The sequence below is a fragment of the Manduca sexta genome, chromosome 19 (genome assembly GCF_014839805.1).
Source record: "Manduca sexta isolate Smith_Timp_Sample1 chromosome 19, JHU_Msex_v1.0, whole genome shotgun sequence".
Taxonomy (NCBI): Eukaryota; Metazoa; Arthropoda; class Insecta; order Lepidoptera; family Sphingidae; genus Manduca; species Manduca sexta.
In genome coordinates this window covers 1,065,714-1,078,464 of record NC_051133.1, presented here as the reverse complement: position 1 = coordinate 1,078,464, position 12,751 = coordinate 1,065,714, and the positions used below count along the sequence as shown (strand labels likewise).

The following is a 12,751-nucleotide window of genomic DNA, read 5'->3' as shown; positions in this document are numbered from 1 at the left end:
TATAAGCATATTGAGAACTTGGCCTTTATATGGGACACGATGAAAAAACTTTTTGGCATTTTATACTTGATTGGATATCGAAACCTGTTTGAATGTAAAAAAATCTAGTTGTTTTTTTCCTACAACGTGTTACGGGGCCAATAAATGTTATAAACCCTAGCGACAAAACCTCTTTCATAATTTTGCCTAATGGTTGGGTAACATTGCGTAGTTTACTTTGCTACAAAGTACTAATATAAAAAAAATGTATAAAATAATTCAGTGAAGTATTGTAGTCGCTAGTCAAATATTTTATTTTTTATATGATGTTGATTCATTCATTTGTTTATTACGTTTTATCAAAGTACAAAATATAGTTTATTTGACTCACAGAGCGTTCAAAGAGCGATAAAATCAAGGAATTATTATTTACTACCATTGATGTATTGTTTACTGCGATAAAACTCATTAGCAACTACAACCTGTTCACTAATCAGATATCAAAATGTATCAATCAAACACAAAAGCGTTGCGTAGCGACCGTTTCAATGTTTTGTCAATATTCGCGGCATTCTATCACATTACACTTTTTGTATCAGGCGTTTTCTTTTATATTGTAAACCATGGCACCAAAAAAAGACAAAGGGAAGGAAGAGACCCCAAAAACAGGAGGCGGGGGAGGTGGAGGATTTACGGAGGTCGAAAAAACATTCCTTGAGCTTCAAGTGACGGAGTGTAACAGAAAGATTGCGAGGCTGAGATCGGCGGTCGATGAATACGAGCTTAGGAATGAAGAACTTCAGAAGGCCTATGATAAACTCGACGAAGATAGGGCCGATATTATCGCGTACCTCAAAAAGACGCTTAATTTAAAGAATGAAGAAAACAACGAGTTGAAAGATAAGGTCAAAGGTCTCGAAGAAACAAGGGAGATCGAAACCGCTCAGTTTAAGGAAACAGTTAACGAATTAGAACGAAACTTTACTATCATGAAAGATCAGCTTACATCAGAAAATAAATTGTTGGCTGGAAAACTGAATACATTGGAAGAATTCAGAGCTATAAGAGACGATTTGATGCGCAAATTCGAGAAACAGGAGCAAGCCTTTAAAGATCAAGAAATGAAGTACAAGAGAGTAATTTACGATGCGGAAAAGAAATTTGTTATTGGAAAAGATAAGTTAAAGAAGGAAATGGAAGCAAGATTATTACAATTGGCTCAAGATTTTCAAGATGCTACTGAATTAAGAATCGCAGCATCCACACACAGAGTTATAAGAGAAAACATTGCTATTAATAATGAACTCGATAACATTCTATTCACGCAAGCAAAATTGGCTGAACAAAATGAGAAAAATAAAGAAAGCGAGAGAGCAGCTCGCATAGCTATGGAGTTGGCAGAAGAAGAAAGAGACAAAGCTATCAATAAAAATGTTGTCCAATTAAAAGTTATTGACCAGCTTACAACCGCTTTCCAAGAAATAAAAAAAGAGAAAGCCCAATTTGAAAAGAGAAATTTTGATTTTGACTCATTGCAAGCTAAAATACAAAAACTAACGAAGGAAAATGAAAATTTATGTTTACAAGTACGTATTCTAGAGCAAAATCTGCATGCTAAGATGAGCGAACAAAATAAATCAGCTGTCGAAATATCGAAAGCGGCTAGGGAAGGAGGCAAATTAAAGAAAATATTAAAAGAGGCTGCTTTTGCTATACAAGCCGCCTTGAAACTAGATCAGTGGGCAAGAACCGACCCTACTAGAGAGATTATGGATCGTCAAGTTTTGCTCTCACGTTTGTTGGATATTATTACTCAATACCGAGATATAGAAAAAGCAGAGTCTATGGAAACCCTGGCTTCGATGACCAAAGTCTATGAAGAAGGTGATCTTGGCTTCATACCCAAACCTGTTGCTAAGAAATCTGCGGTGTCTGCTGCTCTATCTGTGATTTCAAGAGAATCTACTAAGGTTGATAGAGGTAGTATAAGTCCTGCGACTATTTCGTCATCGACTCTTGGTAGTATTAAGACTATTCCCAGCGTGAAATTGGTACCACCATCCTCTGAACCCCAGCTTCCTCCAAAAGAGAGTGTACAATCATTTGTGACCTCAACAAAATCTTCTGAAAGTGAGAGTGATGAGGAAGCAGATGAGACAGAGGGCATGACGGATATAGAAAAGCAGTTAGCTGCAAGTAAATTAGAGATTCAAAAGTCTATAATGAAAGACCTAGCTTACTCCCAGATGGCTCTACAGTCTCAGAATAGATTTAGTGAGGAACAAAAGAAGAGAAGTTCGAAATCGGTAGTGATACTCGAAACTATAGAAGGTGAAGGTGGTGAAGAAGCAAAGGAGGGCGAATCGAAAGAAAAGACTGAAGGGGAGACAACGGAGGGTGAAGCATCAGCCGTCGAAGACGAAGAAAAAAAAGATGAAAGCGAAGCGAAGTCAGAAAGCGAAGGAAAACCAGAAGAAACAGAAGACAAGCCTGGAGCAGAAGAGACTAAAGCCGAATAGTATTTTTATATGATTAGATTTATAAATATTACTTTGAATAATAATATGGGTTTGTATTTTCGTATTTAATGTACCTAATTCGTAATACTTTAATAAATGAACCATGCGTGTGCAATAAATTGTTTTATTCTTTCCATAGTGAAAGAGTATTCGTATTTCGAGCGAGACTAGCAAGAAAACTTGCAGAAGTCGACTTCCGCAAGCAATTTTTATAGTGTAAGCAATTCGGCATGTCGATACAACTATTGAAATATTACCGGTAACGTAAACGCATGTAGAAGCTTTGCATAATATATTGTTGCAACGAAGACTCAGCCAACAATAGGCGCTTAAATAACAGCTCAAGTTCTGTTTATCAAAAAGGTCAATATCTTAACAACTACTATGATCCTAGTCAAAGGTGAGTTTGAAGGTCCTAAGACTTCATTCGTTACGAATTATGCAAACTTAGAATTACGCAAAATGTTCTTTTATCTTAGGGCCAGGCAGTAGAACTGGCCGCTTGCGAGTGCAACGCCCGCCCCTGGGCTGGAGACTCCTCCGTGGTGGTGGCTGAAGTAGGGGCTAGGTGTAGATGCGGCTGCGTCCTACATCTCGCGCCGGCTGCTCGTCTGCTAGCCGGCTCTGCGAGGGCCTGCCCTTCCAGGTCATTCTGGCTTTTGCAGGTAAGAGTATTAACAGTTTTAAGTCAGACAGGCGTTTATCCTTAAGTAATGTTTGTATACTATTTAAAAAATTACGACAGCACAATGCAACAATATTATAAGTAGTATAATTATTTACGAGTACTTTGATGTGAGAATTAATATTACATCTAGAACACAGTGCAAATTACCCCGACCGGCACTCATAGTCCTCACTCGAGGTACTGATCCCGCAATTATATAGATACGTATATTTATAATATTGCCTGACAGGTTAGATGAACAATAGGGAATTTTGTCCCAGATCACATAGCTATGTCATTCCTCTATCTTTAAATTACCTTCTCCTCAAAGATTGACAGCGCAGATATGTTTTAACATGGGTTTTAATAGACCATAGTTACTATCAGTAACTTGGTCGCTTGCCAACCTCCATAGAAATCATAGCAGATTTAATATATTATAGCGTGGCACTAACCATCTCATCTATTAAATTTATAATGAATATTGTTTTATTTCAAAGTGGTGGTTGCGCACATCAGCCGGCATTCACGCTGTTAGTTGTCGACGATAATGGGCGGTAACTAAGTTATACAAGTTTTGATATCATTCGTGAGGCATTCGCCTTTACAAACGTTAACTAGGAGTTAGGATGCGTTTGAACGCGGGTAATGGTAATGAACTTTAGCTCGCAGCTGCCGAAATCTCTACAGATAATATAGCATTATTATAAGAGAGTGTAGATTTATCAAACTAAAAGATGAAGAAAAGTGAGAAAATTTAAGATGTTCTTGTAAGTAAAAATAAAGTGGGAAATAATAGTTTTTCGTTTTCGCCTTGTGGGCAAAGTTTTTTCACCATTAGTGTTATATCATAATCCAACAAGTCCATTCGCTCGGTTAATTTAAACTTGGTATGCATCGTATCTTCTCTAAAAAAGCTGAGTGTGTGCTGATGAGTAACATTAGAAGTATCATTTGATTTGAGAACAGCATTCTCTATGCCCTTATACCAATTTTATATAGGTTTAGTGCAAAACAAATTTAATATTACGCAACATATTTGATGACTTTGGCTTTGTTTTTACAACCGCATTTTACCCCAACGTCCTCAAATTCATCGAGTCAAAGTTCACATAAAGTGAGACCTGGGAATCGACCGCAACCTTTCCGATCCACAGTTTATATACGCTTATAGACCAAAGCGGTGACTCAAATATCCATTATAACAATATACTGAAATCTGTAACTAAAATAATAGAAACTATGACACTGAAACTTTCGCTTGTGAACAGAGCATCGTTTGTATGTATATCGAGCCATTAAAACTTCTCCATTTCCGTAAAAGGCCCAGTTATTTACTCATAGTTATCCCTATAACTCTCCTTACAACTAACACTATTTGCGACGTACTTCTGACACAAAATACCGATTAACTTACCAATTTCTATTATGTATTGGGTTTGTTAGTTCAGTAACTTCATTAAAGGTGTTCGATAATTTTTTCTTAGGAACTATTTTGATGAGTATGTTGCCTAAACTCCAAGTTGTTGATCGAGTGGTAGCCTGTTAGTGCATTAAATAGGTCCGTAATTCAATTATCGGATATTTATCGGATTTTTCTACGACTAGGGGCTGGATTCCTTAAAAGAGTTTGATGTCTGGTAAATGTCAAGATATAATTATTCTTTTAACGATCATTATAGTTCACATTGCTAATAATACTCCTAAAGAAATAAATAGCATAGTATCTCTTCAGTTCGAGTAAGGAATGAATAAAGCCAAAGTTTGTGCAAATTGAATCTATGTCAACAGTCGATAAGTAAGTTAGTGCTTCTTCCCTGACCTAGTTAGCTTGATCTTATCCGTTCGAGCTGTGCAGATAACTCAAAAGTTATTAATACTTTGAATTCAGAATAATCTGGTCACTCAATTATGTCTGGAATTGAAAACTCGAATTTCCTTATTTTAGAATTAAGAAGTTTTCATCCAATATATTAAATTGTTTTGTATGCAAAGATGTATGACTTCTTATAATTATTGAAACTAATTCAACACACATAATACCATCAAATGCTATTGCTTGCTATTAATTGATATCGCCCGCAATTTGATGATCCTTATCAAAATTTTAGCTTTCACATCTTCATTAACTTCATACGTCATCCTCAAATATTTGCTCCGGAACTGTTTGCGCAACACAGCGCTGTTTTGTTGAAATTCGTTACAGTATATGCTTTAATCAAAACTTCTCGTTTCCACTTAGATAATATGAGCGCGGATTAATTTTAGTGTGTACGATAAAAAGATAAACACGATTCTGGAATTTCGACAATAGTTGGGACTTGTGACTGCGCCGCGTTTATAAAATCTTGACGCATAAATCAAATCTTGATGAATAATCATTGTCTACGAAGCCTGACAAGCTGACAAGGGCGTCGGGAGCGGAGTGCTAGTAGTTGCACGTGCACCCCAATGCCTAGAAATAAATCACAAAAAATATATCTAAAAATAGTAAAAATTTAATGATATTATGTAGCATAGTGCGTAGGTGCAGATACATGCTCCTTAACTAATCTTGGCCGTGCCCGTTTGAGTTGATGATTCTCTGACGGTAAGTGATAATCGTCGTCCATGTTACTAAAAAGCCGAAGCCAATAGCTAACTGTGATGGAGGATGAAATTTTTCCAAATGAAACCATACACAACATATAGGTACTAAAATGTATGAATGTGGCCTGCCAATCACTCTAATGATAATAAGATTTTGCATAAATTAGGAAAGGGAAGCCGGCAAGACTCAGGTTATATGGACCTTTCACTACTGGTAGCTTAACCCTAAACGCTGCCTACTGCGAACTTATTATTTCATTCACACATTAGTCAGTGGACTAGTTTGAGGTATTTGTAAATGAGTATTAATTCTGAGCGGTAACGATATTGTTTATTGACAGTTGTAACGTTTGCTATCAAGTGAGTTACATGCTCGTCATGCCTTATAGTCGTAAATATTAAGATTTCAGTAAATTCATGCTCCGTTTTTCTATCTCGGTACGCTCCTTAAAGGTATAGAGTTAAAAAATATCACGGTAACAAATTGTAGAGCGAGCGAGAAGCTTTTTTTTTTTTTTTTACTAAATTAGAGCCAGATATATCCGTGTTTTTAAAAGTACTATTGAATTGAAGTTTATTTAAAGTGTTTAATTAACTAGGAGAAGCTTCAGAACCATGAAATCCTGGTCTAAGTATGATCAATTTGCAAGTTATTGCTATTAAATATACCAATATATCTATCTATATACTTATATAATTTCTAATTATTTTTGTTTATTCTAAACCTCCGATCGGTTTAGAAGTGAATAAATTTTCAGCAAAACTAACAATGCTTAGTAATAGTTTTCGCGATATATTTTAAGATAATATGTGAAATTTAAGAAACAGGATTAAGGTGCTGACGGTGGTGTGATTGAAAAACCTGGCTTTACGTACAGAAGATTAGGCCTCAGAGTTAGAGCATATTATTTTATGTTCATTTTAAGTGTATTTATTTTATTGAAAAAGAATTATTATTTAGGCTGAAGAAGGACTGGTGGTGAGACTGCGCATGGAGGCAGTCAAATTGCCTTGCGCTGGACAAGCACTAAGGGCTCGTGATGGGGACTCCTTGGGATCCCCGCTATTGGCCTCTTGGGATGGCCCAGACAGCTCTGCTGTGGTAAGAATTTCTGATTTTCTAGGTTATATTTTAGTAACAACTTTTTTCTTTCGAGCATTACGGGAGTAAAATATGGATTTCTTATTCTATCGGTGTTCTCTTTACGATGGTAGTTTTAAATTAAGATAGTTCTAAAGTTTATACGCCAACCAATAGTATAGTAACATAATGATTGCCAGTTTCTATCATTATAGATTTTTAAATAAAGTATGAAGTCCTCTGAATTCTGTTAAATTCTTAATTGTTATCAATTTAAAAATTCCTTTTGACTTGGCTTACACTGGTGTGTTCATAACTAAAGAAAATGTAATCGAATAGTTACTAGCTACCCATTAAATATTAATTTACATCCGTATTTATGATCTTGTTAAATTTATGGCGGTACGACCAACTGTACAGCAATTTGTGTGTTCGGCAGATTGTTTGTAACTAAGAGCCAGTAGTTGGGCTCGTGCTGGTTGTTACCTAAAATGATTAAATGTCAGTTACACGGCGTGCAATAGTTATTAGTTTGGTTGTTGGAGATGAAGTTGCTTAAACCCAACATTCGATTACAGTTCTTGAGATCTCTCTGTTTGTTAATTCAACTTTATATAGGGGTGATAGCTGGGAAGGTCTTTTGTTTATAGGAGACTCCATATAGATAGATATTATCGTTGTTATTGTCCTTCATACAGTGTCTTCATTTTGGTAGTAAAGAGGATTACTATGACTTTTATTTATTATTTTATTATTTATATGATAGCATCAAAAGTGTATCAATTTAGAGACAAAATTCAGAGCCTTTTTTGTTATCGGTATGGTGTTACATTTGTTACCGAGTAATAGGGGCACATAGGATCATGCAATCGTCTAGCTCATGTCATTAAGAATTAAAATAATGTTATAAGTTTTTTTAAATTCAATTCTCAATAAAAGGCAATCGAAAAGCTTTTAAATTGTGTTATTACACATATCTTTTGAAGGTTGGTGACGTGGAAACCACGACGGATAGTAGCGGAGTAATGGAGATAGCTGGTGGACGTCACATTCTCGTGGAACTCCGCTCTGGAGATACCAGCGAGCGATGTGCGGGAGGATTCCTGGCACACGCAACGCAAATAGGTAAGGTACTTTCTACCATTTAGAGTTGATTTTCCTTTGTAAATTTTCGTTCTTACACTTTAAGTTTGTATTCGGGAGGTCTTGTCGCATCGCTTACTTCAAGAAATACTTTAGAGAGTGGAAAGACGTAATAGTCTCATAAACTACTCAAGTTATTCTGGAAGTTTCCAAACATCCCTGTTTCTCCCCTAGAGCCCATCCGCAACGCGTCGGCGGCGTGGGCGTCGATGAGCGGGGGCGAGTGGTGGCGCGGCGGCGGCGGGGCGCGCGGCGCGGCGGTGGCGCTGGCGGCGGCGGCGGCGCTGGCGGCGCTGTGCCTGGCGCTGCACTCCGCGCACCGCACGCGCGCCTACCAGCGCGCTGCCGACAAGGAGTCGCTCACTGATAGCGATGGTATTGTGTTTTACTAGTTATAATGATACTGAGTGGAAAAACCCACTTCACTTTGCCTGGCCCGGCATTCGAACCCAGGACCTCAGAGCGCTGTGGTACCGCGCAGTGCAGCTACATTTATAATGTCTTATCTCTTCTACATACCTAATTTCAGATTTTTTTTTGTAACTATAACCTATTAATGTATAATGTTATAAATCATAGTAAATCTTTTTTTTAACGATTAACTTAGGTCTAAGAGGGATGAATGATTAAATAGGTCAAATATATTTCTTCCGTAAAACTAAGACTTAAAGTGAGTATATTCGCATGCAAAAGCTAGTTCTTGCAAACAAAATAAAGTGTACCCGTTCCTCGTCCAGACATTTTATTTTTATAATTTGAAATTAACTAGGCGAAATATGGACAATGAAACAATTAATTAACTGCGCCTTCACAATCACGATAAAAGTTTTGAAAAAGTAATTATAGTGTAGAACTTATAAACTAGAAAACCGTTTAAAAAAACACTTTAAGAGTTATAATCAGAAGTGCTCATTTTATACTTTTTCTACTAGCGTGCTCAGCATCTCTAGAGCTAGGAGTAGCCACGGCTGGTTCACGCAGCACTTTACTATCAGAAGTGGTGGGCGGCACCGTCTCTCTGCGTCGGCTGCTACCTTCAGGCAGGACCAAGCACACCAGGCTGAGGGACTGCGAGAGAACTTCAGAAACTGTTGAGAACCGGTACGTACTATAGAAAATTGCTGGAGATAGCTGTGATCTAATCGCGTAGGTGCTGTTGCATGCTGTTGAAGATAGTTTTATGAGGTGGGTTAGGTGCGGCTTTTAAAATGCGAAAGGAAACTTTATTAAATTTTGAAATAATTAACATTAAGTGTCTAGGCCTGATAAAGTCCAAACAACTGGCAATTGATGAGTAATATGATCATTATTTACATTTATTTGGAAATCGGTTTCCTATTGCTTTGACGTTCATGCAATAGGGAAATCATTTTTTTTATATTTTATAATCAAAGGATAATAAGAATATAACAGTATCGACCGTCCTTTGGAGTCGCTTCAAGTCCTCAGACAGAATCTATTGCACTAAGAATTTCATGAAACTCTGTTTTCCTAAATGTTTTTGATAATGGTTCATTACCTACTAGGTGTTGTTACATTCACACTGTAAAAGTTCCGTCTGTACTATTCCAGTATAATCTTTTCTTAAAAATTAACTTATTTGTTTGTAGCGGTAATATATAATTATTTCCCTTCTGAACATCCTTCGCAAATAAGCTACATTCCTGACGGCCATAGACGTTTTATCCCGGAAACGGAATTGTTCAGCCGCAAGCAAAAGCTAACAATGCTTTTTCAAGAACATATCGCTTACGGCGCAAAACAAATGAAAGCCAAGTCTCATTAACTTCAATGGGCTCAAAGACTAAGTGCACTACTTAGAAGTAAGAACGTACTAATGAACAAGCACTACAGTTGAAAACGGGGGTGGTGAATACTGTATTGTGTGGGCACGTATCGGCTGCGATCTAGGGGAAATGCTTTGTGCTGTTACCCTTTAAATTTAAGTAATTAAGAACTTTGTCTTTATCAATAAGCAATGATGGGTGTTTTGTTTGTTTTTAGCTAAGCAACGTTGTATAGGGTTTTGTATAGATCTTATAAAAAATGTTAGGATGAATATATTCTTGTGACACCTTTTGCTATAAAACATTGGGCGTATGATAGGCCGAGGCAGGCAGTAATTGAAAGTCGTATTGGTCGGTTTGATGATGTTATATTTGTGCTCTAGTATATCTGTAGGCAGTGATAGTGTTTTATATTTAAATCATAATCGCTAGAGTTCTTAACAATACAGTAATTAGTTATTTCATGAGTTATTAAATGTTTTGCATTTGATGTTTTATCTATGACTTAGAATAATTACTCATTCTGGTTACTCTTATATTGTATCATAAAACTTCTTTCTATAACGCAAGTCTAGCCTTAATAATATTATATTTCTATAATTTCCGGACCATCACTACCATTCCTCACAGAGATGAGGAAGACCAAGCATCAGACGCCGAGAACGAAGCAGAAGATAATGAGAGTGTGGCCAGTGTGGACAGTGGTGCCAGTCAAGCCACTGTCACTCCAGAGACAGTGTCAGCTAGTAGCGCGCCTGCTGGGACGAAGACTGCGACACTGTCCCCGCTCAGGCGATGTCACACCATGTCGGCTACTAATGTGTCGACGGTGCAAGTAAGTGGAGTTTAAAGCATAATAATTAGGCAAAACTTCTTTCACCATTAGGTGCAGTGAATAAACCTTGGCGTACCGTCGATAAAAAATTGTCGTTGGTGCCAAGGTTTTCGAATCCGATCTCTATATCATAAGCATTATAAAGACATATCTGGGTACTAGATTTTTAAAGTTCAAGTAAATGATAGTCGATATTCGCCAACATTAATTAAGAATTATAGTTGACAGTGCACCTATGGTATTCGGTCGTCTTATGTTATATTTAATGGGTAGCATTTACTCAGATGTTGTGGAACTGACGCTTAGCGGGTTAAGATCGAATATTGAATAACAATTTCTATCAGGTTTTACTGGATAAACCAACGTCCCAAATGACGTCACCACCCCAGACGTCCAACTGCGAGACAGCTATAGTAGAGCTGAGTACCAGCGCCAGCAGTGTGAGCGAGAGAGACGACACTTGCAGTGAGAAAGACAGAGACAGCCTGTGGGAGAAGGACAGGACTGAAAGTAGGGCGTCTTCTACCTCTGCTGCTACTTTAACCAATGTGAGTCTTATAAACAAGTTACAAGAATCCATTATAGAATTTATATGGTGGTAAGTTTATCGTACGCGAGGCCTCGACTTAGAAAATACTTGTAATAAATATGCTTTTTGTAGAAGAACATTTTCAGCTATTATCAGTTCATTATTATGTTCTTCTGTGGTTAAATACGTTAATAAATATCATAAAAAAATGTTTAACATGAGAGCATTTGAGTCAATAATTCATATTTTATAACATTATATATTTTAATGTTAACAAAATAAAATAGCATCTGGTCCAACAACACCATTATGTTTAGGGTTGGTATTCCCCTGCCCTAAGTGGAGTGTCAGCAGCGAAGATCCGCGACAATCCGAAGCACACAAAAGAGAGCTGCAACCGACGACTCCTCAAGTCCGACCTGAGCCTCACCTCCCACCCTGAGATGGAGATAGACTACTACGACTACGAGGTCAACAATGCTGGTGAGAGATGGTTTTGCGCACTTATATTATTCTTAACCGTATGCAAGTTCAATGCTGATGACCTAATATGTTTTCAAGCCTGTTGTATATTTACTTTAGTTTTTACACCCGGCGTGCGTGCGTCGGGTAAACCTAAATATTCTCTGACTTAGGATCCATTTAAACCCATTGGAATGCTAGATTGAATCTTAGATTGGTCATATACAGGGTCATTTTCAGATTGCGTTACTAAATGAAACCACATACTTAGCTACTTGAAAATAAGACTTTACAATAAGGTACTTGCGCCGTAGATGTAAAACAGAAAACTGTAAGTTACGAACAAAATAAATACTTATTAATAAAAAGTAATTGTTATTTCCGCGACCTAATGCCACTAGTACTACTCTAAAATAATTCGTCGCAGCGGCAACATCAGACTTTCGATCAGAAATAAACTCACTCACACGCCATATTTTCATTATACTACAAAATCAGAAAATTAATACCAGGATTTTTGGTGAAAATATTCGTTATTAAAGGATGATTTTTGGCACAATGTCAGCAAAGGTGAAAACGAATATGTGGTTTCATTTAGTAATGCAATGTCAAAATGACCCTGTATATGTATTTGGTATTCTTTTATGAAATGCAGCAATTCCCCTGTATTATATTTTAATTTTTATGTTTTTCCCTGTCATATCATGGAATTAAAATGAGCGGAGCATTTATTGCTATCTGTATTAACTGACTTTCTACGTATCTCTTAGTACTTAATACGTGAGTTAGAGTAGTCAAAAAAGTTTACTGAATAATGTTCAAAGTTCAGTGCACGAACTTGTTTTTGATCCTTCAAGCCAGACTTACATGGCATTTTATGTTTTCTGCGATGTAATAGCATGTTTTTAGATTTTATATTTATTTGGTTCTTTTATTTTATATTATAATTTTAGTTCGTTTGCTCACTCTCTTATAAAATGAAAAGAGATCATTTGGTACCTTTAAAGGTTTTTGCTGTAAATATAGATCTACACATTGTTGCAGGTTCGGTCCCAGGTTCGTATTTGGGCATGGATCCAGCATTTTTGGTCTGGATACCGCCACTCGAAGAAGGCGATATTTTGAAGGAGATTGACAATAATAGAAAACCTATTTATGAG

The 12,751-nt window shown here is 36.9% G+C and overlaps 2 protein-coding genes across 2 annotated transcripts in view; both read left to right on the top strand.

Moving 5' to 3' along the window:
- The window catches only part of LOC115441445, a 30,205-nt gene that overhangs the window by 15,172 nt on the left and 2,282 nt on the right, over positions 1 to 12,751 (top strand). Inside the window, exons 7-15 of the mRNA XM_037440296.1 lie at positions 2,978 to 3,163; positions 6,716 to 6,856; positions 7,822 to 7,960; positions 8,153 to 8,353; positions 8,911 to 9,079; positions 10,396 to 10,600; positions 10,945 to 11,148; positions 11,447 to 11,612; positions 12,636 to 12,751. Coding sequence (XP_037296193.1) covers positions 2,978 to 3,163; positions 6,716 to 6,856; positions 7,822 to 7,960; positions 8,153 to 8,353; positions 8,911 to 9,079; positions 10,396 to 10,600; positions 10,945 to 11,148; positions 11,447 to 11,612; positions 12,636 to 12,751 — 1,527 coding nt within the window. The remainder of the gene's footprint in view (positions 1 to 2,977; positions 3,164 to 6,715; positions 6,857 to 7,821; positions 7,961 to 8,152; positions 8,354 to 8,910; positions 9,080 to 10,395; positions 10,601 to 10,944; positions 11,149 to 11,446; positions 11,613 to 12,635) is intronic.
- LOC115440667 (cilia- and flagella-associated protein 157) lies at positions 512 to 2,617 on the top strand. The gene has a single exon (XM_030165080.2). The coding sequence runs from the start codon at positions 603 to 605 to the stop codon at positions 2,496 to 2,498; it is 1,896 nt and encodes a 631-aa protein (XP_030020940.2). The 5' UTR covers positions 512 to 602; the 3' UTR covers positions 2,499 to 2,617.